Source organism: Amblyomma americanum, chromosome 7 (assembly GCF_052857255.1).
Source record: "Amblyomma americanum isolate KBUSLIRL-KWMA chromosome 7, ASM5285725v1, whole genome shotgun sequence".
In the NCBI taxonomy this organism is placed as follows: Eukaryota; Metazoa; Arthropoda; class Arachnida; order Ixodida; family Ixodidae; genus Amblyomma; species Amblyomma americanum.
In genome coordinates, this window is record NC_135503.1 from 21,104,237 (window position 1) to 21,128,292 (window position 24,056).

The 24,056-nt window shown below is 46.4% G+C and overlaps 2 protein-coding genes across 2 annotated transcripts in view; both read right to left on the reverse strand.

Moving 5' to 3' along the window:
* Positions 1–2,065: 2,065 nt before the first annotated feature.
* The window catches only part of LOC144098644 (sodium- and chloride-dependent GABA transporter 1-like), a 37,985-nt gene continuing 15,994 nt past the window's right edge, over positions 2,066–24,056 (reverse strand). The window contains exons 4-15 of the mRNA XM_077631444.1: positions 19,077–19,208; positions 17,920–18,139; positions 16,772–16,904; positions 16,467–16,601; positions 14,871–14,974; positions 13,548–13,672; positions 10,086–10,198; positions 9,346–9,474; positions 8,066–8,168; positions 6,123–6,223; positions 5,020–5,190; positions 2,066–4,092 (exon numbers count right to left, since the gene is read on the reverse strand). Coding sequence (XP_077487570.1) covers positions 4,000–4,092; positions 5,020–5,190; positions 6,123–6,223; positions 8,066–8,168; positions 9,346–9,474; positions 10,086–10,198; positions 13,548–13,672; positions 14,871–14,974; positions 16,467–16,601; positions 16,772–16,904; positions 17,920–18,139; positions 19,077–19,208 — 1,559 coding nt within the window. The 3' untranslated portion in view covers positions 2,066–3,999. The remainder of the gene's footprint in view (positions 4,093–5,019; positions 5,191–6,122; positions 6,224–8,065; positions 8,169–9,345; positions 9,475–10,085; positions 10,199–13,547; positions 13,673–14,870; positions 14,975–16,466; positions 16,602–16,771; positions 16,905–17,919; positions 18,140–19,076; positions 19,209–24,056) is intronic.
* LOC144096794 (uncharacterized) lies at positions 20,842–23,933 on the reverse strand. The gene is made up of 3 exons (XM_077629673.1): positions 23,855–23,933; positions 22,824–22,974; positions 20,842–20,967 (listed from the first exon to the last, which is right to left on the reverse strand). The coding sequence occupies exons 1-3, from the start codon at positions 23,931–23,933 to the stop codon at positions 20,874–20,876; spliced, it is 324 nt and encodes a 107-aa protein (XP_077485799.1). The 3' UTR covers positions 20,842–20,873.

A 24,056-nucleotide genomic window follows, 5' to 3' on the forward strand; every position in this document is an offset into this window, starting at 1 on the left:
TGGAGGACGCTTAAGCTTCGTCTTTAGGAGAGAGACGACAGCGGTCGCAGCGTTGCCGAGGAGTACACGGAACGCCATCGCCCGTTCGGCGCGAAGCGTGGCCCGTTGGGCAATTTAAGGAAAGGACGCCTGTCTAGCATATCTCGGCGGACACCCAAACCGGGCCGTAAGGGAAGGAAAATGAAATGAACAATTGCCGTAGTGGAGGGCTCCGGAATAATTTCGACTACCTGGGCATCTTTAACGTGCACTGGCATCGTGTGATATGCGATGTTGGTGCACGTTGAAGATCCCCAGGTGGTCGAAATTATTCCGGAGCCCTCCACTACGGCATCTCTCTTCTTTCACTCCCTCCTTTATCCCTTCCCTTACGGCGCGATTCAGGTGTCCAGCGATGTATGAGGCAGATACTGCGCCATTTCCTTTCCCCAAACACCAATTATAAAAATTGCTTTCAAGGAAAGGAAATGACGCCTGTCTCACATTTCTCGCTGGACACCTGGATCGCGCCGCAAGGGAAGGAAAAATCGATCAATCAAGCCATCTATCAATCAATCTTTTACGCTGTCGCGTTAAAATCCCTTTCCTTACGGCGCGGTTCGGGTGTCCACCGAGATGCGCCATTTTTCGCTCACGACCAGTTAGGTGGCACCGACTTCAGAAGCGTTGTTCTAGGTGTGTGCGAACGAGCGAATCGCGTGCATTCACTTTCGGAAATTTCCGGGTTTCGTGCTTGATTTCCAGAGTAACGTCGCGAAACCACGTCGCCGCAGGCAGCTTCCAAGGAAGGTAAGAAAACGGGCAAAACCTTGAGCTCACTCAGGTTTCTTTGTAAGATCCGAAAAGGCAGTCGACATAAAGCGATTCATCTGGACCCATTCTTCCAGGCACTGGTTTTATGAGGGGCACATTCGCGCTGATGATGCTGTAACAACCTCAAATGCCGAATAGGTCAACCCGTTTGCGATATTTCTGATGTGATGTGGGCAGTTGAGTCCGAGCTATTTATTGCTTTGAGATAACTGAATTCAGGAAGGCTATAGAAAGCGCTCTCGAAAAGTTTAGCGAGAATACGATCATGTGTAGAGAATGTGTGCTCACCGAACAGCGAAATATAGCGTAGTGAACTTGCTTTCTGCCCACAGTTCTTAGCGGTAGCGGGTGCAACGGCGTGTTTGTTGACAAGAATAGCGTTTTCAACAAGCTCTCTTGTTTTGGGAAAATAGCAGTTCTGATGGAGTGTCGACCAAAATTTTCCGCGAGCGAAGGCTGTGCTATAACCCATTGATGGACAGGCATTCGGAGCTGGTTGAAATGGTAATCTATTATTCGGTTCCAATTCTGACATACGTGTGATTGAGTCAATGTCCCGTCGGTGCCAGCGTGTGCTCCGAAGAGCTACTACGGCGTATATGGCGCATCATGCGTATAGGAGTAAAATATATTCTCGGGGCATGCAGTGCTTGAGGTGTAGAGTCCCGTCCCTCCGTACGCCTTCAAAATGTCCCGTCCTTCCATACGCGAAAAACTGCTTCTCTATAGATTCCTCCTGCCCCGTTCAACTAGTGTTCAACTATTTCTCAAACAGTTATAGTGGTCAGCAATTGGAAACGTAGTTCTGTCTTCTTGTTTGGAAAGCACATCTAGCCTTTTATTCGCGGGTTAAATTGGCAGAAAAAGACCGCACGAACACAGCACTGCGGAGGCCTGCTGTAAAGTGGTGCGCCACAAACATGGCGTCCGCCGAGTCGGTTGAGTGTCCCGCGTGTGGGCGCTGCACACTGGTGCTCTTTCCTTCCCGGTGATGGAGCCACCAGTCGCGGGAAGATGGCGCGGAGGAACACCTTCATGCAGCAAGCCGTTTTGATTGGTTCAGATCACAGTATAGGTTCCACGACGCAGCAAACTACTTGTGAGATGAAGTATAGAGTTATACTGTGCAAGCTCTGTTATACAGGAACTTTACCTTCTCTCCATGTGTCTAGATTATTTCAATCGCGGCAGGTGGCGTTTCACTTCCTTTCTGTCTAGGGTGCCTCGATGCCAGCGCCGCGCATCGAGGCACCCTATTTCTGCCTGAAGTCGTTTAGCCAGGCACTGGTCTCTCAGAAGAATGCAGCGTTGTACGTCACCGTCAGAAATCATCGGAAATTCCAGCGCTGAGTGTGGTACACGATGCCTCGCGCTGAGCACAAGACAGATCGTTCCAGAAGGGGATCGCGCGAGTAAGCGCTCGAGTCCGTACAAATGGAATCTGTGTACATAAGTAAAACTTCGATGGATTGTCAGTGTGGTGGCTGTGCGCAAATTGGGACCTTGTTGGTTTGCTGATAATTGGGCTATTGGTATAGTGCGCTAGTGGTGCTGGGCCTGTGGCATATTTGCTACTGGTTGGTTGGTTCGGTGAGCTACTAGATGGCATGCACGATGGCTCAGGCGCCCGTAAAACTGCGACCAGCACCTTCGCATTGTTAGAACACACAATCCTGTCGATTTATTTGCACAAGCTTCAAAAGACTACCTTGGAAGATCTGAAACTTGGAATAACTAAAATTATAATTATTTCTCAAGGGTGCCGCAAAACGGAACTGCGGTAAGTTTTTAAACCAGAGTTCGGATACTTACAATAGAGGTGCATCAAACCCCGCCAATGATGAACGCTTTGCACAGACAAAGTCCTCTTGTCGAAACTTTGGCAAGCTCTCCGAGGCCGGGTGCTTGGAGCTAGTGGAGAGCGAAGCTATGGTACTCATAGGGCATCCGAGTCATTCAGCAACATAAACAGCACGACAGCGGCAACACAAGAAAGAGGTTAGGATGACTGTGTTGTTGCTGTCACGCTGCATCTATTCATGGAAGTCAGAATCAACCAGCTGGCCCAGCAGCAGGTATCATGGGTAGCACAGCTCAATAAGAGAGCAGCAGCAACCATTGTCATGACCCGCTTCCGCCCCATTTGGCTCACTCGGATGCAATAGTACACCCGTCTATTTAAGAGATGTATTTTTTTATTATAAAAGAGCCAGTAATTTAAAGAAAACCGCATATTCGGACCCATTTGTATCGAAAGGTGTTCATGCGTGCAACTGGCTTAGGTTTTTTATTATAAAAGAGCCAATAATTAAATCAAATCCGCATATTTCAGACCCATTTGTATCGAAAGGTGTTCATGCGTTCAACTGGCACATGCATCAATCACTGCGTGATTTATAAGTGAGGAAGGCCGTGCACAATGAATATTGCGCGGAAGACAAGAAAACCACGTCGTTCGGCTCTCAGTCCGCCAACAGGTGGCAGCAGTAGCTGTGTCATCTTCGCGTCGCAGCATTAGCTGTGTCATTTGTGACAGCCGTGTGACGTTACAGTACCATGCGGTTTAAGTACCACGTTGTAAGTATTCCACCACGTGACGTCACGTGGTGCAGGCGGTTGAGACATCGTGCCGTTTCGAAATGAAATTAGTTTTTGGGGACAGGAAATGGCACAGTATCTGTGTCACATATCGGTGGACACCTGAAGCGCGCCGTAAGGGAAGGGATAAAGGAGGGAGATAGAGAAGAAAGAGGTGCCGTAGTGGAGGGCTCCGGAATAATTTCGACCACCTGGGGATCTTTAACGTGCACTGACATCGCACAGCACACGGGCGCCTTTTGCGTTTCGCCTCCACCGAAACGCGGCCGCCGCGGTCGGGTTCGAGCCCGGGCACTCCGGATCAGCAGCCGAGCACTCTAACCACTGAGCCTCCGCAGCGTGTATGGCGTATTCACATTGTTTGTTTCCTTCACTGTACAACACAATTTTGCGACTTCACTACACTGTGAGGCCATTACGTTTTTGTTACGGTCACTAGCGACGCCGGAAAGCCCGCATGATTGGTATACAGCTATGTCGCTGTAAAACGGGAGCTGCTGTGCTGGAGGGCAACAGGTGGCTGGTGTAGATCGTGGTGTCGAATCGTGCGTGTCGTCTCGTCAGTGACGAGCTCGGTCTCGACGCCTGCTACGTCTCCAGAGCCGTGTTGCTGAAAACGCACTCCTCTTGCTCATTCCCTCCACACGCAACCAGCTGGGGAGAAATGCCCGCTCGGATCCTCTGGAAAGAAGAGAAGGCAGTATTTGAAGATCTTGTCAGACGGACCGTTGTCCTGTGCGATGATTTATGAAGTCAATGCAGCAGAACAAAAAAAGAAAAGCATGTGCACGTGGAACTTTTCGTCAGCCATTTGAGGAGGCTTCCATTCGTCCAGGTCACACGCTGTTCGATTTGGCTACAACCATTAGTATTTGGTATGCTGAGCTTACATGATTCAGGGACTGTTTAAATCGTTTCTGCTTCTGCCCAGTGAACAATAAAGGTGTGTTAAATTGTGAAGAACGTGTGTAGATTTGTTGGGAAGCCGAACAGGAAGGTATATATGCTGCCGCTGTCGTTGCCTTGCAGACTTAAAATGCACCCAAATACCCAAGAGGCTTCTACCGAACACTGACTGGCACTTGTAAAAGTCTATAGGATATCTCGCGGGACGCCTTCCATCTAGGTGCGAAAATGGACCACAGACTGCTCAGCATACTGCATGGTGTTCCGGTCGCACAGTAGCATAACTGAATTATGCGCACATAAGGAGGCAGCAGCCCGCTAATTTGCTAGCACGGAAGACAACAAAAACGATTGCCTGCTCTTGTAATTTTTATCGTATAGGGAACCATGTTATATACTGAGCCTAATATCACCGCCCTTGACATGTATATCACGCCCGTCTCGTGATAAAGGGCTCCCGCTCTAGCCTCGTCTTTTCCCTGCTCACACCTCCTCCCGGCGCCATTCGAATGTGCTTATTTCAAATGATATCTTAGTATTCTTGCTTCTCCAGATGTTCTGCACTACCCATTTTGTTAGCACGTTTTGCACCCGCAGTCAGTTCCACGCTTTACTCGCACACAGAAGCTATTGACGACCGGCTTAAGTATCCATCCTCGCCGGTTGAGTAAGAAGCTTGGCGACGTGCTGGTTGTGTCTCACCTGTCGCAGAGTTCCGGGCGTGGTGACAAGGAAGTAGATCATGTACGTGGGGATCATGACCATGGAGGCGAGTGCCATGAGCCAGCCCAGCATCTCGCCCCACCACGGGTACGCGTACGTTTTGGCGTACACGAGTGGCTGGTACTTGATCACAGAGAACAGGAATATGGCCTGCGTGGAAAAGAAGAGTTGGCAGCTTTTTTTTTTTTTTCTTGTAATCGCCATTTGAAAGCCCCTGGTTACCTGTCAGTAATAACAGCCACGCGAGAACCGCTTTTCAAGCCACCGTGATCGTGCAACACTTAAAACTACATACGGCTATCACAGTGTTGCGTCCGTAATTGCTGGGCATCGATGCGAATTGGCGGGCGACGCGAAGCACCGCCTACAGCTTCCTCTGCGTGTCGCATTGCTTCAATACGCGGCCGGTCCGGACGCACTGGCGCTTAGTGGAGCGCGGCCACGCGCTCGCGTGTTCACCTTAAGAATGGACGACCCTGTATGTTCTGTTTCATGGTCATTGTTTTCGCTCTTTCTTTTACCTTTCTGGTCTTTTTGCAGAGGGGCCTTCGCGAGGCTCCCCTAGCAGATCCGTATCCGTTTTTACTGCCGCGAGTGCCCGTCTCTTGAGCAAAGTTTTTTTCCCGTCTTTTTCGTTTACTCTTTCCTTTATGATAACTTATGTTCACTTATTAGTGATCTCAGTGCTAAGAGGCATTGCAGAAGGTGGTGATAAGAATAAGTTGTTATACTGAAATGAACTTATTTGACTTGTTATTACGGATAGAACGTCATTCCCTTGTCAGACATAAAAAACGCACTTTGCTATGCCATCGGCGAGGTATGAATTTTCTTTATAAAAACGAGCATGTATTCTGAGTAAATACGAAGCCAGTATCCGCAATATTTTTAGTTTTAGGGTACTGCAACTAGCCACGACAAACTGGCCATTGCGCTTACAATTTTGTTACATTTTGCTGACTAACGTCAGCTAACCATGGGAAATGTTAAGAAAACTTCGTACGATGTTGGCAGTTCGGTTTGAGGTGTGATTATAATAATTACTCCTAGACATTTAGACCGTGCAATTGCTGTTCACGTACCACACATATGGCCGGCACAAGCACAGACCAGCACAGCCGGAGCATGCGTGCTGGCCGGTAGCCGATCATCATTTTGATGTTATCGGATATGGTGTCTGTCCCTGAAAAGAAAACCGGTTTGACTGGGTTTACTCATGGTAGCATCAAAGCAAGGGTACAGTAGTCATGAAAATTCTTAAAAATTTATTTTCTTTGGTTAATAAATATTAATTGCATGGAGAGTAAATTTAGCTTAATGTTTGTTTTCTAAAGCTCGTTGACGCGACCTCACGGTTTGACATTGACTAGTCAGTTCGAACTCCTACTTTTAAAAACCTCCTGTTCGTGATGCATGCTGTTAATATAAGGTGACATGATACTGCGATTACATCCACTGCAGTGGCGCAGTCGCTGAGATGTTCTGCTGCTAAACAGAAGGTAGCGGGATCGAATCCCACGCGGCGGAAGCGGAAGGTGAAAAGGACCGTGTGCGTTGCGGTGTGAATGCGCATTAATGAATTCCTGGCGGTAAAAATTAATCCAGAGCCTTCACAGGGTCGCCGCCACGGAATGAAAAACTCCAGATGCGGAAATATCTCGTCTACTAATCCGGAGGACCCATTTTCAATCCCGGCCGCGGTGGCCCCTGTTTCAATGGAGACGAAAGGCGCCCGTGTGTTGTGCGATGTCAGTGCACGTTGAAGGTCCCCATGTGGTCGAAATTAATCCGAAACTCTCCATTGATGTCCTGATGTCCCCATAGTCCATGTGCCGCTTTTGGATGTTAAACCTGATAATTTACAATTTTTCAATTGCGAAAAATGAAAATTACTTTCAAGGAAAAGAAAGGACGGAGAAACTGTCTCACTTATCAGCAGTGAGGGAAGTGACGAGAAAGGAGTGCAATAAGAAAGAGAGAGAGAGTTGCCGTAACAGAGGGCTCCGGATTAATTTCTACCGCCTGTGGAATATTTAACGTGCACTGACATCGCGCAGCATTTGCTGAATCACCCAGCGTCGACGAGGGCCAAAGTATCGTTTTGTTCACAGACTCACTTCAGTCACGTGGCTAATGCAAAATTTGACTCCCAAAAAGCAGTCAAAAGCGACGACAGCTTTTGTGCGCGTCGATGGTTTCTAGACAATTCACACTGACGGGTCAAAAGCTCGACACAGATAGCGTAAGGCTGAGTACCATCGTAGCCGAAGAGACAGGGCTACTGGAGGGGGCTTTCTTGCCATCCGCAGTAATGGAGCTTTCTCAACGAAGGCGAGACGTGTTGATTAATGTTTATAGGTGCGGTTCATACACAGTGCTTACAACAGACACTTTATGGCGCAATTAACAGTATGCGTTTCGCGCAAATTATTCGCGGAGGCAACTTTGCGATGATGATGATGATGATGGATTTTTATCGCGCAAGGGCATCTGTGGCCAAAGAGCGCCATGGCACAAGGTATTTTTCTTCTACTGAAGGTGGGGTCAAAGACCCATTTCTCCAAGCATTCCACCCTAAATAAGTCGAGCACCAGGCCAGGGGAAAGCTTGTACCCGTTGTATCACCGGTGGGTACCCGGCGGCACTGGGGATCGAACACGGCACCTCTCGTATGCGAGGCGGATGCGCAGACCACCGCTGCGTAGCAACTTTTCGAGAGCTGTATGCGATTCGTGACAAACGCGAAATTTAGATCCCCGAGAAAATTGTTTTTAGGATACAGCTTTTGCCTAAAGTGGCGAGGTCACTGCGCACGTCACACTGGAGGTTTTACTGAGCCCCCGTTGCGCCTTTGACTACCTAAACCTGTAGGCGCCGAGGGGAACTGCCCATCTAAATATCTGGCAGATTACACAAGAGCCGCATTATTTAGTAGGTTGGGCGACCGCTGTGGCCAGGCTCTATACGGCTTGTGTATTTTTGACACACACTGTACTGTGCAGAGAAGAGTCAAGCAAAGACCTACCGTAAATCCACGAAAGCACGATCGCCTGGAAGAACACTATGAATAGCAGCGTCATACCACTGACGGCGTAGTAGTCCACTAATTGGAAAAGGTACATTCCGCCCTGCAATAAATGGCGGAGAGAGAAGACTAAGAACGATCAGGATGAATAACAGTCAGCTAGTTTATAGTCGTTTGTCGCCATGCGAAAAAGACAACCGAAACAGAAAATTGAAATGCAATTCTTTAGCTTCAAGGCACATATTTGGAGCAGCATGTTCAAGAAAAGCGCAGAGGTGTTTGAAATTTGTGTACGCAATCGCCGTTACAGCGGGCTACAACGATGGTCGGTGTGCGCTAGGGAAAGAGTTCATTTTGACCGGCCCGATTAGAACCTGTACAAGTAACTCAAGCTGGTCCTGTTCAAACCTGTATGAACCAGGAGGTTCGCGCCAGGCCTGTCTGTCCTGTGACGGCGCCTAGAAGAACGTGTGCATACCTATATGCTCGCCAGACAGCTTTTATAGCGAACTGTACTTTCCTGTACGCCCGACGGAAGGCGCCAATATGATATGTACATTCCTTAATGCCTGCCAGACGCAACCTATTAGTATCTCAGCAGACCTGTCCGCTCCTGTATGATTCCTTAAATACTCGTGTATACATTTATGATCCTATACGGGTTTTTCAATAGGGGAGTTAATTCAGCTTGTTTTCAGTAGAACATTTGCATTATTCGTAAATAGAACCGAAATGGCTTTCTCGTGAGATGCCGTTTTCTTGTTCGCGGCGCCTCCCCCCACTTCGGAATGTACTGAAATGTAGCTTAAGAACAGCACCGCACTAGAGCTCGCCGCGTTCACGTGGGTGACCTGGTGCGAAATGTGCAACACTCTCACGCTTTATGCGTTTTGTTCTCAGGCAAACCTTGCTATTTCTGACGAAACGTCCGTGAGTGTGTGCTGTTCTCATTTGTGAAGAACAAGACTAATGGTGACGTTGCGTATTCGCCGACCAAACAGAAGCGGTGTTTACACAAAATAGGTACAAGCATGTGGAGTGACCGAAAGAAACGTGAAAGCCGGCACGGAAGCTTTGGAGCCCTTTTAACCGAACGTACTCTCGCAGCCGATTTAGTCCAAGTTAATGGCGGCAGATACTTATTCTATAACGTATAATCCACGCAGCACGATTATTCTGCTGAGGTCTCTGTTAGCTCACAGTTCCTCGCTGTGTTTAGTGCGACCCGAAGTTTAATATGGTGTCTTCAGGTCGACGGAAGAGAAGTGCGAAGTGCTTGCCTGAGTCACCATCGGGAGACCCATCAGGAACTGGAACACGACCAAACAGAAAACGACTAGTTTTCTTCGAGGGATAAGCTGCGGCCATTGGTCCATGAGGCCAGCGACTATCGCCTCAGATGGGCAGAACTGCAAAAAGAAAAGCAGATAATTGGCGGAAATAAAGAGTAGGAAAGCAAAGAAAGAAAGAGGCGCAGTTTGCTGATGCTCCACGTAGTCGCTGCCTCTTGTTTGCTGACGCTTTCCCCCTCTTGTTTGCAGGCGCTTGCCCCATACTAGTGACGCCATTTATTCATCCACAAGCAGAACATTTTCTTTCAGTCGTTAGCTTTTTAAAACAAATTCGACGCAAAATTTAACGAACCGCCACGGAAACTGCCGGCAGCTGGAGGTGACTGTCTGCCCACCAGAGGGTTGTTTGCTCCGCAATTCACATCATTCTCACAATGACTGGCGAGGCCATTGACCGCGAATGCTGCAAGTGATCTTTTCACGTTTTCCGTATTAAAGGTCCTATTTATACCCCGCCAGTGATGACCGACCGCTTTGCACAGACGAGAACAAGTCCTGTTGTCGAAACGTTGGCAAGATCCCTGAGGCTTCACCCTCCCTTGTTCACTTTGTATATGCAAGAAACCCATCTACCTGCCCTCTCTCTACCATTGACTTTTATGCAGTCATTCCTTTAGCGTATACAACTGCAAGGAAAATTCAGTTATGTGGACTTAACTGGATCATACCTGACTGTTGAGTCCCAGGCAGAGAAGCATGACAAAAAATAGTAAGGACCAGATCGTCGCACCCGGCAGTCGAGTGACCACCTCTGGATACACAAGGAAGGCCAAGCCTGGTCCTGAGCGAGCCATGCAAGACAGAAGACGGTTCTGAGGAGGGACTCTTACCAAGGAAAGCTGCATACCACATAAGCCCGCATCGCACCGCTTAATAAGCCCTTTCATAGCTCTAAATGCTAGCAACCCTAACACTGCTGCGATATCATACATAACGAAGCGTTAAAGACAGACCTTGCTGTTGCAGTAAACTGCAAAGCTTTTCGAAAACTGGGGCCTCTAGACAGACATGAAATTCTTCCGCAAATGCGTTATGCGCTATTCAGTGGATGTTTATGTAGCCTGCAAACAAACCTACACTCTAAACAGCAACGAGTAAAAAGGGCGTAAGCTGTCCACTAGTGCACTCCCTTTTATAAAAAGAGTGCGCTACAGGACAGCTTACTCCCTTTTTTCTCCAATAAAGACGTATTCGGTTAGAGTGTAGCCCCTTTGCGCAGCCCGAGTTCTACGAATTTTTAATGCGTTAGCATTAGAACACCCCTTATCGCAAAAAGTGTCTGGCGTTGTCGTCGGCACTGGCATGTGAAGCCTCGGTTGGCAGGACGCAAAATGGAAAGAGGGAAATTCGCTTTCTACTTTCTGGAGAGAGGAGAAAGAGAAAATTGAAAGTGGGGGAGGGAAGAAGAAGAGTGGGTGAGAGGCGACGGGTGGCGATACGGCCGCCGTGGTCGCCAATTAGAGTCGAGGGGTAGGGAAAGTGGAGAGGGTGTGCGGATTGTCACGTGATTATTGATGGTCTGGATCACGCCACCCACTCGCTAGGTCTGAACTCAGCAGCAGCAGCAGCGGCTGCTACGTCCGGTGGAACACTAATGCTTACGCATACTCCGCCACATGAATCGCATTGATGGTCGATGAATTTTTGTTGCAGACTGCACAACGATGAAGCACTGCAGCAGCGATACGGGATAAACAAGACGTGCACTGGAGACTGCCTTCTTTTTTATTTTAGCTCGTTCCATGCTTTACTGCTTCCGTGCAGTCCTTCACACCACACGCCCTGCGTGACTGTAGTGGAAAGATCCTATCATATCTGACAGCTCGCAACTTTGGCGCCGAGAAGGCGGAACTGCCTTCAGTCATACACTGACAGCTCACCATTCAGCGCCAAGAGGCATGCACACGGATTCCTGAAGAATGAGATGCGGTCCGAATAATTTCTGTGAGAAATTTTCCTAACAGTAGTATAGAAATGCAGAACCATGACGGGACGCTGTTTTGCTCAGACGATGACGCACTCTAAAACAGAATAGCACTTAAACTGATATGATTTTTCTGGTGTTGTGGTAACTAGCATGTGTCTTTACAGATATTTTTCACGCATAGGATAATGGCTCGGGCATGGTACGAACCCTATTGGCACCACGCCTAATTCATTCTGACATAAAATCAGGACCAGACCTATAAGCTTTGCAGAGGCAGGGGAAAAAAAATACGCTGCAGCAAAGAGAAATACTTTTTACAAAGTTACGTTGTTGTTTTCATCGAATTTTTCTTTTCACACTTTTGCCAGTTTATAATATTTGTGCTGGGTTCTTTTTTATTGCCTACTGCTTTGACTCTCTGGTGTTTTGAATCCTTGCGTTAGACGCATTCTCCTTCTTTGTGCACATTTTTGTAAACAAGCTGAACTGGCTTGTTTTTCTGTGAGTATACGCACCGGCATGCACGGTCTTTGACAAAAACGTACTGCCCATCGCATTTGCTTCTGGACCATGCCGTGTGTATAGTTTTTCATTGGCCGCGTTCCAAATCTCTCGAATGTCGGAGAAACTTAATCCTTAATCTTCTTGAGTTTAGGACTTCCAGAGGCGCTAGGGAGCCCCACTACACGAATTAGAAGCAACGTCCGTGTTGTGTGTATTTTAGAAAAAGGGTGTACGTCTTCCATTATGAGACCCCGCTTTTTACATAAAATCCGCCCATCAAGAGTCCTTGAGGAGCGACAAATGAATAACACTTGGAGCCTTCTTAACCACATTCTTAAAAAATAAAATGCGATTGCATTTCAAAGTTGGCCCACCTCCAATATTCCAAAGAACTCCCCAAATTTTGGAAGTAGGATCACCCTCAGAAAATGAATTAAGGTGGATTAGTGAGGATCAGTGGGTGGATTGAGATAGGTGACTTGAAATTAGTGTGTGGATTAAAGTGGATTAGTGGGGGGTTACGGCGGATTAGCGGGTGGATTAAGGCGAAAGAGTGGGCCGCCCTAGTATAATTCCATATGACAGTCCAATGGAAGGGCTCGAGAGAGAGAAGACTTTATTTACGCCGGCACGGACCTCGGGGCAGAAGCTCAGCCAGAGGGAGGGCCTCCCCTTTGCCGGCCGTCCTGGGCCGTGACCGCAGAGAAGGTCTTGGCGGAAGCCTCCTCCGCCAGGCGTAGGACTATCTTTTGTAAATCCGCATTTGGGCTGCGGATGTAGGACTCCCAGGCAACTTGATCAAAGGGATCAGTCTGTTTAGCTCCCGGAGATTCGGGGCATTGCCAGATTAGATGATTTTGACTCAGAGGTATGTTGCATAGATTGCAAGCCTCTGAGTCGCCTGAAAGCTCATTATGCAGGGGGCATAGAGCAAAATTTATTCAAAGTAAACTAATGAAAGACCCTCCTGAGGAATCACCTATTGCGATGCTGCCTTCGGGCTAAAAGCGGCCGCGGTCATAGCAGTGGTAGATGGGAACCACTCCCAGAAGGTAATTGGATCCGTTAATACGCGTAACGCTTTAACAGCCGAAGAGGCTGCGATAGCGCCAGCATGTACAGGTGCTAGAGCCAAAAACTATTCTCTCAGACAATAAGGCGGCTATTATGAACTTCGGCAACGGCCTAATTTTCAAACAGGCGGCCAGTCTATTGAGGAAACACCCGCTAAACCGGGAGGTTTCAGTCATCTGGCTTCCAGCTCATGAGGATCTACCAGGCAATGAGGCTGCCCATCGCCTCGCTCGACATGTATACACCCGAGCGGCCGTAAAGACCCCGCTACACGGAGACAAAGACCCCCTCATCACATACAAGGAGCTCTCTGAGATTTCCATACTAGGCCGAAGGATCCATCCACCACCATATAGGTCCCTAACACCCTAAGCATCTAGGGCGAAATTTTCAGACCAATCGCTTCTTCCCTTGTGGAAGGGCTTGAACATTCTAGTCATAGTTTCAAATTTGGCGGTGCTGATGACGTCACGCCCCTCTTGGCCAGTCAGTGAATTTCGCTACGGAGAAACCGCGCGGTTTATGCGAGACGACAACCTAAATGCTATGGCATTCAAGCAGAAACACAGCTTCGTGTGCTTAATATGCTTGTTCCGTGCACTGTAGTCGAGCGCAACGCACTTACCCGACTTCACTACATCGCCTACCGACTTGTCAGCCACAAAAGCCATGTGACCAAGCACGGAGAATATAACTGTTCCGGCTAGAACGCTTGTCATGGGGTTGACGACGCAAACGATTGCCGAATCCCTGCAATGAGGTGAAAGCAAGCAAGAGAAAACTAACCATTATATTATCGGGTATATGGCAATGAAGCACATAGTTGGCGTGATATAGGGCGCCTACACCGAGTTTTAAAGGACCAAGCAAACATTGCGGGGCTTCGTTTAAAATGAATCTGCCCACGGACCGCGCTTTATTTGCACTCATGCTTCACTGATCAAAAACAGTGTGAAAGATTAATAATTTAAATGTGGGAATAATAAACATCATGCGCATATTTTAGAAATAAAACGACAACGTCACCCGTAACGCCCTAGCAAATAAGAAAACACGTTTATATTGTACTCTTATGAAACAATGTGCGATATAATTCTAAGATGCGATTGTCATAACCATCGCAGCTGTAAAACATTCCTGTAAAACACGTGAATTCCGCTTACAAAAAAATTATATTTTTTCCTCTTCTACAGTTACTAACCATATAGCCTCATTGGCTGGTTTACAGCGCCGAAACACTAATATACCTACTAGAAATCTGGATGTATGGCAAATTCCATGCTTTCTTATATTTTACAAACAGCAATCTTTGGCTCGTAATCTTCCAGTATTACTCAACATATTCATACTCACAGTAGGCTTGAATTGAAGAGTGCTCAGGTCTTTATTTTTCGAACTCTAATGAGCATTATGTTGTTTTGTGCGTGTTTGCTGATTTAGGATGTATTTTCTAGATTTTTGGTCCAGTTATATTCTTTTGTAATTCGCAACGTTAATTTCATGTTTTGGACTGTTTGTAAACTTATTTGATTACTGGTGCTATCTTGAAGCTGTTCCTTCTATTTTACTGGTACTCTCATACAGTTGAGCCTCGTTATAACGAAGTTGAAGACGCCCGGCGATTACTTCGTTATACCCGTAGCTTCGTTATAGCCCGTGCTGACCGAGCTTCCAAGAGGAATCGTCATTCCTTCGTTACATCCGTTATTTCGTTATAAACCGTTTCGTTATAACGAGGTTCGACTGCATCGGTGTACGTCTTGGGCCTAAGTCAAGCTGCTTGTGCATGGTGCTTCGCCGTGAAGAATTGCGAAATACTTCTACAGTAAATTCATTTAATTAACTAAAAATTGCGCGAGGAAAAGTACAAAGAAAAGAACGGAGGAATTTAATTTCGACACTTCGAACTGTGAGCTGCGCCTAAAAATAAAATGGGTGGAAGTCTAACCTCATGAAATTATGGTGGAACTGGTTGTAGCTGCCAAGAGTCAGCACCGAGCTGTAGCCAATCCCATAGGTATAGAACACTTGGGTGCCGGCAGCAATCCAAACCTGGGCGTGAAATACCAGACAAAATGTCAGTGTTGCGTGCAGTATAGCCAGAAGTGCCAGTTTCGTTCGTTGAAATCTAGAAAGGCCAGCGGTCACTACAGTTGAGGAAATCTTGAGGGCAACTGTAGTGCAAGGCTGAAACTACTCGCTTGTTCTTTACTTTTGTTGAGCTGCAGACTGAACGACGAAAAATAAGAGATAAGATGACAACCCAACTCACAAGTGCCAGGTGTCGCTTGCTATGCACATCAATCTACACAGGTGACTGGTGAACCCTCCATGTTTTACGGGAGATAACGTATTATCGAATGTGAATGGGCAATTTAGCTTTAAGGTGTTAACCAGCGCCATCTCTAATGTTGAATTCAAATGGCAGATCCGGATCAAGTTTTTCTGCTCTGTTGGGAGCAATCGTATTCCAATGGCAAAATGGGAGTGCGAGTTGTCTGTTCCAATGGCAGATCGGGATCAGACGTCGATCCTGGATCGCTCCGTGGAGCAGCGATATTTGCTCCGCCGAAATCGGCAGATTTGACCGGAACCCCGCGCGACGTTTTACTTTCCCGCATCTGCTTCCGGTCATGACCGGCTGCATCCGTCCTGTCGCATACGCGAACCTCCTGTCGTCGCTACGCGGTGATTCGGGCAACGTACAAGCAGTATTTTTTACTTTTTTTAAATTCTCCCAAATGTAATTGTTTTTCGTTTTGTTCGCGTCCGCACAAGTTAAAACAAAAAATTTTCTTAACGGGATGTCAATTCCATAGCGGTCAATTCTTTGTGACCGCTTTTAGACCAAAATCGTTGACTTGTTTGAACCTCCCGCGCTTTCTGACGTCAGACGACGCGTACTCTCTAAGCCTAGCAGCTCTGTAAATAAGGAAGCATTCTGAAAATTTGGCGCGTTTCATCACTAGAATTTTGTGGTGCGGGCATAATCACACAAAGCGAAAGCTTCGTGCGCCTATTGTTTGCCGTGAACGTGAGAGACAGTATGGCGGCAAGGACGAATCGCTGGTGAAGCGAGAGGCCGCGCTTCGAAGGGCGCCGCCATGTTGCCTGAACTTGGAGCTATTCTTGCGCTGAAGTGCCCCCGCGGGAGCGCATGCATTCCATTGGCAAAATGGGAGGGAGTGATCTCCGCCTAAACTACGCGCTCCGTTTGTGATCCGGCGGAGCGCTCTCGATCTGCCATTGGAATTCAACGTAACATAGCGGCGGTTGTGAGCCAGCCTAAGGGAATGCAGGTGTAGCGAATTCATAAGCAGCGGCAAAAACTTGCTTATACTGCCTGCGGCATCAATATCGAAATCCGGAGCTCTCGCTACATGGGCACAGGTAGAATGGGTTAACAGAACTCCTTACATGGGTGTACCAGCGTAATTCTATAGCGCATGCTATTTTAAAAGCAAAAAGCGCAGAAAGTTTGAGTGCCTTCCGTGCAAGCACTCGCTGAAAAGCTAACGGCGCGTCATTATAAAACCGGGCTCACCTTTGGCTTTAGCAGATGACTCCAGTCCGGCGTGATATAAAACAAGAGACCGTCCAGAGATCCGTCAAGCGTGACGCCCCTTACGAGGAGAATGGACAGACAGAAGTACGGAAACATGGCCGACACCCAGACGATCTGGAAAACGCAGAAGAGTACTCTTTTTCTTTCCATTTTTGTTTTACGTTCATTCTGCGGTTTACACGCGCCTTCTAGAGATAAACCACCTTCGTGCTTCATCTTTCCTGGCGCCTTTTAATAGACACGAAGTGCGCTCAGGCAAATCGAGAAGAGGCCCACGGACTTACCTTGCCGCTTTGGTGGAGGCCTCTGCAGATGACAAAGTACACAAAGACCCACGCAAGCAACAGGTAGAGGGCCAGCTCCAGGCGCATACCTCCCATCTCGTGCAGTCCGGACGTGATGCCCAACACGTTGTTCCTGATAACCGTGAGGGGGCGTTAGGAGCGAGGACGGAATAGGGTGTATCGATGGTCATCACCGCTTTCAAGGCACCCTAAGGTGGTAGCTTAGGGACACGTGAAGGTGGTACCTCTTTTCTACCTTCCCTTATTGGACTAAAACTTTCACGGTCCGTTCCCCGCACTCTCCTGATCTTTTGTGCTAACTTTTGCAGCCGGGCGGCATTTTGCTGCAGCGCAGATTGATTTAAAAGTTAGTCACTTCGTGGCCTCAATCGAGGCCATTCCTATGGGAAATTTTGTGTGTGTGACGTCAGAGTTTGCGCGCTCGTCGATATTCGCTGTGCGCGTGCTGAAAGGCACAGTTTGAGCTTGTTTTTGGTCACTTCAGACAAATAATGACCCACACAGTCATTTACAGTCTCCAGTCAAGCCAATCAACGCACATACATTAGGTCATAGGGTGGTTTGTCCCGACGTCATACTTTTGAGAAAACTCAGTTGCGGTTTCGATTTCCTTTTTTTTTGCTGTTTTGAAATATTCCTACTGGGTATTTTGAAACACGGTTTTTTCGTGCCAGATAGAGACGTCTTTAGGTATAATGTGATGTGATTATCAATTCATAATAATAATAATAATAATAATAATAATAATAATAATAATAATAATAATAATAATAATAATAATAATAATAATTGGTTTTGGAGAAAGGAAATGGCGAAGTGCCTATCTCATATATCGTTGGACACCTGAACCACGCCGTAATGGAAGGGGTAAAGGAGGGAGTGAAAGAAGAAAGGAAGAAAGAGGTGCCGTAGTGGAGGGCTCCGGAATAATTTCGACCACCTGGGGATATTTAACGTGCACTGACATCGCACAGCACACGGGCGCCTTAGCGTTTTGCTTCCATAAAAACGCAGTCGCCGCGGTCGGGTTCGAACCCGGGAACTCCGGATCAGTAGCCGAGCGCCCTAACCACTGAGCCACCGCAACGGGTTTATTGTCAACTCAAACTTATCAACTCCGCACTCACTCCCAAAACTCGACGATGGGCGTGACGGATCCGTTGTGCGGCGGCTTCGGGTGCGTCTCGTTGTACTCCCAGCACTTGTCGGTGTTCCAGTGGTTGTCGCAGTGCTGCCACGGGAGCGTGTGCGTGAAGGAGGAGACGAGGTAGAAGAGGATCCACGCCACGATCACCATGTAGTAGATGTTGGACATGCACATCATAGTCAGTGACCCGATGCCGATGCCTGCGGCGAACACAGCGCGCGCTGCTTATAGCCGTTCTTTGTGCAATATTACTTCCCGATAGCTGTCTGCTTCTTACTGGGAGTTTGTCTGCTTATTTTAATGCGAAAGCATTTCTCGAGCCATGAGTGCCGCGGACAGGATGTGTAGACAGAGCGTGCTCTCATGAACTGTCCATCATCCAGTAAGATTATGGTTTGTAATGATTAGTAATGATTGAATGGAAAGTTTAAATAACCGATTTAGTAAATAAAATAATTAAATAAATAATAAAACACCTTTAGTTTCGCTAATTACTCTGAGTGATTCACGATATTGGTGCATTGCTAGTAATTCATCCAGAATTGAACAAACGATAGAAATAATAATGAAATTTATTGGTTAACAGTCAATGAGCCTGATCAATTTATAGTTGATTAACTAATAATTAATTAGTAAGTAAGTACTCAATTAATTCGGTCGACTGATTAACTGGTTAGGCAATTACCATCGATGCTTAATTACGTTCCTGTATAACAGAGGAGGCAGCGGAACCCGATATGCTTTCACATTTAAGCACATAAAGAGACTTAAATGCGCATTTAATTTTGCTACAGAAAGCCGCTCCTGCTTGATCTCCCTCCCAACGCGAGTCCATCATAGGAACCGTTTGAATTAATTAATTAATTAATTAATTAGCCTTTTGTAGCCAAAGATTGGATCATGGCCATATGGCTTGATAGTGTCGCATGAGATTTATTCAACAAAATACGACAACATCGAGCCCATTATCGTGTAGTTGTCATGTGCTCATTCCTGACTCAATACCCATATCTGGGCCCTTTGAATTCGAGCGGCACTTAACTACAGACTCTTTTACTGGTGTAGCATATGAGTGCTCGTTTCCGAGGAACACTTAACCTAGTCACGCAGTAAACAACCGAACAGTGGTTAGCGTACCTTTGAACATGGGCGCAATCGCCCATACTCCTATGCCACCTTTGCTCAGGTACTGGCCCATGGCCACTTCCAGGTAGAACATGGGAACCGCCGTTGTGAGGAGACAGACTACATATGGGAAAAGGAATGCGCCTGCGTCGAATGAGAACGAAACAGGAAGTGAGAATCGCTCATTTTTTTCCCAATGGTACAGACAAAGCCTTGTTCCAAAGGTCATTTTACAGGCTAACGCTGCTTCTTCACATTGCCGTTTTTCGGAAGCGATTGCGACACGTCTACTGATACGAGAGGTGGAGGTTTAATACAGCGAACCAGCACCCTCTACCGTACACACATTATGGCGACCCATAGGAAAGGGAAGTGCTTAATAACGCTCATTTGAGGATAGCTCGGCACACGCAAGTTAGAACCTTTCTCGCCAACGCTTGAGTAGTTTTCGCATTGAAAAAAGTTGGGCTGAGGCTTAGCTAAAGTTTTAAGCCTGGATATCTCGAAGCGAAAAGCGTTCAGAAAGACGTGCCTCTCGTGATTCTGGGGTTTCAGCCGTTTGTCAAGCCTTGCACTTTTCATATATTCGCTGCTTTTGAGCCAACTCCCACGCTACCAATTCTGGGTCTTCTTCTCCTCCTTCCATGGCGAAAGGTCAGACGACGGAGGCAGCGCGCGGCGGCGGCAGCAGCGGCCACCTGCGCTCCGCGTGACGTCACTCGGTTTCACGGTCAGACGACGGAGTCAGCGCGCGGTGGCTACTACGGCTGCGGCAGCAGCGACCGCCTGCGCTTCGCGTGACGTCACTCGGTTTAGCGCGTGCGCAGCTGTGGCAAATCTGTAGTGTGGCTCGCGTGAAGCCCGGTGTTGACGAGCCTAGTGAAGCTTTTCGCTTCAAAATAGCTCTTAAACGCTCTTGTCGCTGTGCTTTAGATCGAGATAAATGTTGTCCGCACTGTAAAAAAAAATCCGTCAAAATGACGGGAAATACCTTGGCAGCTCTATTTCCAAGCATTTGACCGTTAAAATGATGGCACCCCGTCATTTTAAAATGACGGTGCTTTTTCATCATTTTGATGTTTTTCTTGTCAATCTGAAATACAACTGAACCGTCAATTTGATTACATTTGACCATCAAAATGACGGCAGAACATCATTTCTAAATGACAGTTTTTCCATCATTTTGACGTCTTTCTTGTCAATCTGAAATTCAACTGAACCGTCAATTTGATGACATTTGACCATCAAAGTGACAGCAGAACATCATTTCTAAATGACAGTTTTTCCATCATTTTGATGTTTTTCTTGTCAATGTGAAATACAGTCAAACTGTCAATTTGATAGCATTTGACCGTAGCAGTTACAGCAAGATGTCATTTCTAAATGACAATGTTTTATCCTGACTTCGATGTCATTTTTATCGATTTGAAAATATAGCCAAACTGTAATTATACCACTGATTGTCTGCGATGGCAAGCTGTCAATTTTAAAACTGTTTTTATGACTTCAAGACTTTTTGCAAATTTGAAATTATCTATAACTGTCAGTACAGCATTTGGCCATCAAGGTAATAGCAGGCTGTAATTTCGAAATGACTATGCTTTTAACCATTCCAAAATTTGGCTTGTCAACATGAAATGCAACTGTGTTGTCAGTATGATGGCCCAACACGACAAGTCTCAACATAATTCTGTGTCAATATATAGTGTGGTGAACCTGACCACATGAAAGTCACTTGCAGTGGGCAGTACCTCATAAACCATGCAACAAAAACAAATTTACATTTCTACCTGCACATTTATTCATAAATTAAAGTGCATTCAGCAGGCTCAGCAACTTTGGTGCGATTCCGCAGGCCCTGCCTTTGCCGCGCCCTTTCGTTGGGTTGCTCTGCCCAAGGTACCTGGAAACAAAACGAGGATAGAATAAATCCATGCTCCATAAACTGTGCCAATCACATACTCTGCCTACACGCGTGAAATGCCATGAATGTGTGAACTGCACTACCTTCTGCAACACACAGTATTACGAAATTGAAAGACGAGATTAAAATCAGGTAGCAACAAATGTGAGCACACTAGTAGTGTGCTTAAATAGCTACATATACATGCACTAACAATAGATGATGTACCTAAATGTAACCATTATTATAACTCGTAAAAACAGCCCACAATTGCAGATACACACCGTATAGTATTTCTAGTAACAATAGGTGCTCATCATGTACAGGAACCATACACAGAGTCTAGAAACCATAACTATGCAAGAGCATTTTGCTGCATTTCAGTGTTTTCAGCTATCAGCCGCAAACATAGGTCAGTATTGATGTAACACCCTGATGTCCAGGTATAGGCTGCAATTGCACATGTGGCAACCATGCATACATTTAAAAACCTCATTATCATGCCTCATCATCTTACCATTTGCACAATGCTCATTCTAATTTCTGTGCCCTTGGCCACAAATAAGCGGAATTTCACACCTGAAATCTTCTGAGCAATTAACAAACCTGTCACGATGATGAATGTCTTAATTTTTTTTCTTTTACGCTGCAACTGTTGACACAAAGGGCGGCCAACTTCTCAGGTGCCAACATAGCAGACTTCACGATGGCTCTTTCACCTGTCCATTTCAAGTACTGAGCAATTCTGGACAAATATGGGATCACAGCATAATTTTTTTTGAAAAGGGCTAATAACCCTGCCAGCCCCTAAAAGATCACCAGGTGAAAGGGGAAAGTGCCATGTAATGGTTGTGACAGTACCTGTGAAGCTGTCCTGCCTATGTGTCAAGTCTCCCGTTTCAATGCAAAATGAAATCTGACATTCAACATTGCAAAAGGTTTGTTGAGTGCCCAGAAGGTGAGGTAGAGAGCTCTACTTTCTCGGGGCTGATTGTACACAGGCTACAGCGAGCACCGCATCAATGGTAACAAGGGAACCTGAGGCCTGTAAAAGTGCAGAGAGGCATCCGGCAACTTGCCACATGTGTGGACGCAACCCATAGTCAGACACACTGTAATGTTGCACTAGGACATTAGCCAGTGGACACGATACATAGTAGAGCGACTTAAAATAACTGCATTTACACTTAATCCTCGCTCCTATTTTTCCTGACGTCGGTACTTATAAAAGTGCTGCACACATTACATTTAGCAATAATTGACAGTCGCCCGTCCTATCTGGTTCTTCGTTCTAGCACCTTTCTTGCAGTAGCCAACCAAAAAAATAAGCAAACCACTGAAAAGTGTTATCTAGATGCACTCATAGGACACGTGACCAAGTTTAGGCAATGCAAACTGCCAGGCTTGTGCATTCATCACATGACAATGATCAAATCCGCAATTCTGCAAGTGTCAGAATACCAGAACTGGGTGCAATTTAAAATTAAAAGTCCCGCCTTCATCTCGCAATTGCCAGAGCTAGCCAATGTGCAAGGCTTGTTAGCATGTACTGCTGGCAAGCAGCACTATGTCAATAATCTTACCATTCTACTTTCTAAAGACGCCTGTGACTGGCAAATCACCATACAGGTGTGCCAAAAAAGCAACACGGTGCTGTGCCAGAGAACGAAGAAATGCATGAGAGGAATGTATGTGACGACATCAGAATTTCAGGGGAACAGGGCAGAACTGATCATTTGCAGGCACTGGCTAAGGAGGGCGAGTGCCTTTCCTCAGGAAAAAGAAGCCTGCTGCTCACACTATTGCCTCGGATTCCGATTGCTTATCAAACGCATCATCCACATTCACTCATTTACCTCTGCAAAAGCTCCATGGTGAGGGGGCAGTCGGGAGGGTACGCAACGTTGAACACAAAGAAGGCACCAAGGAGGAGGCCCATGGCCTTCTCAAGACTTCTTGTAGAATCCACTGCAACGATGATCTTCTTTATGTCCCCCATGCTTGATCCTGCAAGGAAAAAAAATTAGTCACACGCAAACGCTACCCACTAAAGGGGTGATCTAATAATTCGAGTAACTCTATGGCCTTCGATGTGTCCACTGAGAGAAGCCGAATTCAAATGTACTCGTAAAAAGCCATACTGGGTCTTGTTGCTAGGCCTTATGGTACCCTGGCAGTGGACAGACACATGCAACGTGCCCTCCCTTATCAGTGCTTTACACGCCACTAATTATATCTGTTGAAGATGCTTGCTTCATGTAAACATACTACATAGAACTTGTTTATGGAAAAAGCTTTACAAATATTGCACGACAAAAAAGAATTAACTTTGTCGACAGAATACTTCGTTTTTTTTTTTAAATAATGGGGAATAGTGATGAGGTAACGAAACTTGGGCAAGCACCGAGGCAACTTTTCAAAGGCCCTCCATTTTGTACCTAGCCTGCCATGACATTGATGAGAAAAGCCAAGCTCAGCTTCGTTCATGCTTTCTAGCAGAACGTCATGCTTTTGGCAAGTCAAAAGGCCGCACATTAGTCTCGATGAACTCTGGCATATCACCTTATAGTGCGGAGATTGCCCCACCCTCCCCACTTATCAACAGTACTGCTACTGAGTTCCAAATTTTTTGTACACTCTAATAAGAATGGAAAACTACTGGCCAAACTTGCACATTGTTATCATGTTTAATTATTAAACAAACTGTACATACATAAGATGAAGCAGCAATTAAGCCTTTCATCCAGGGCTAGCCTCATTCCTAAGTTTTGAATATGTCCTACTAAGTAGAGTGAAGTTACACAAAATCAGGTTACATCGTAGAATAATAAAATACACTGTACAAGCCATGTTTTGAGCCAAAGTTCTATAAATGACAAATACATACCAATCACAGCAAGGTGCGGAGTTGTTGGCAGTCCTTCCAGCCCCCCTCCAGCTGCATGCTGGGAATTCACAAGCCACATGTTATTAGACTCCAGAGAAAACATCAGTGATCAGATACATGCATCTCAATAATAAATCATAACCATACTTCCAACGATCCTGCTGTCATCAAGGCACTTTCTACACCTCGGGTACAGTATCAT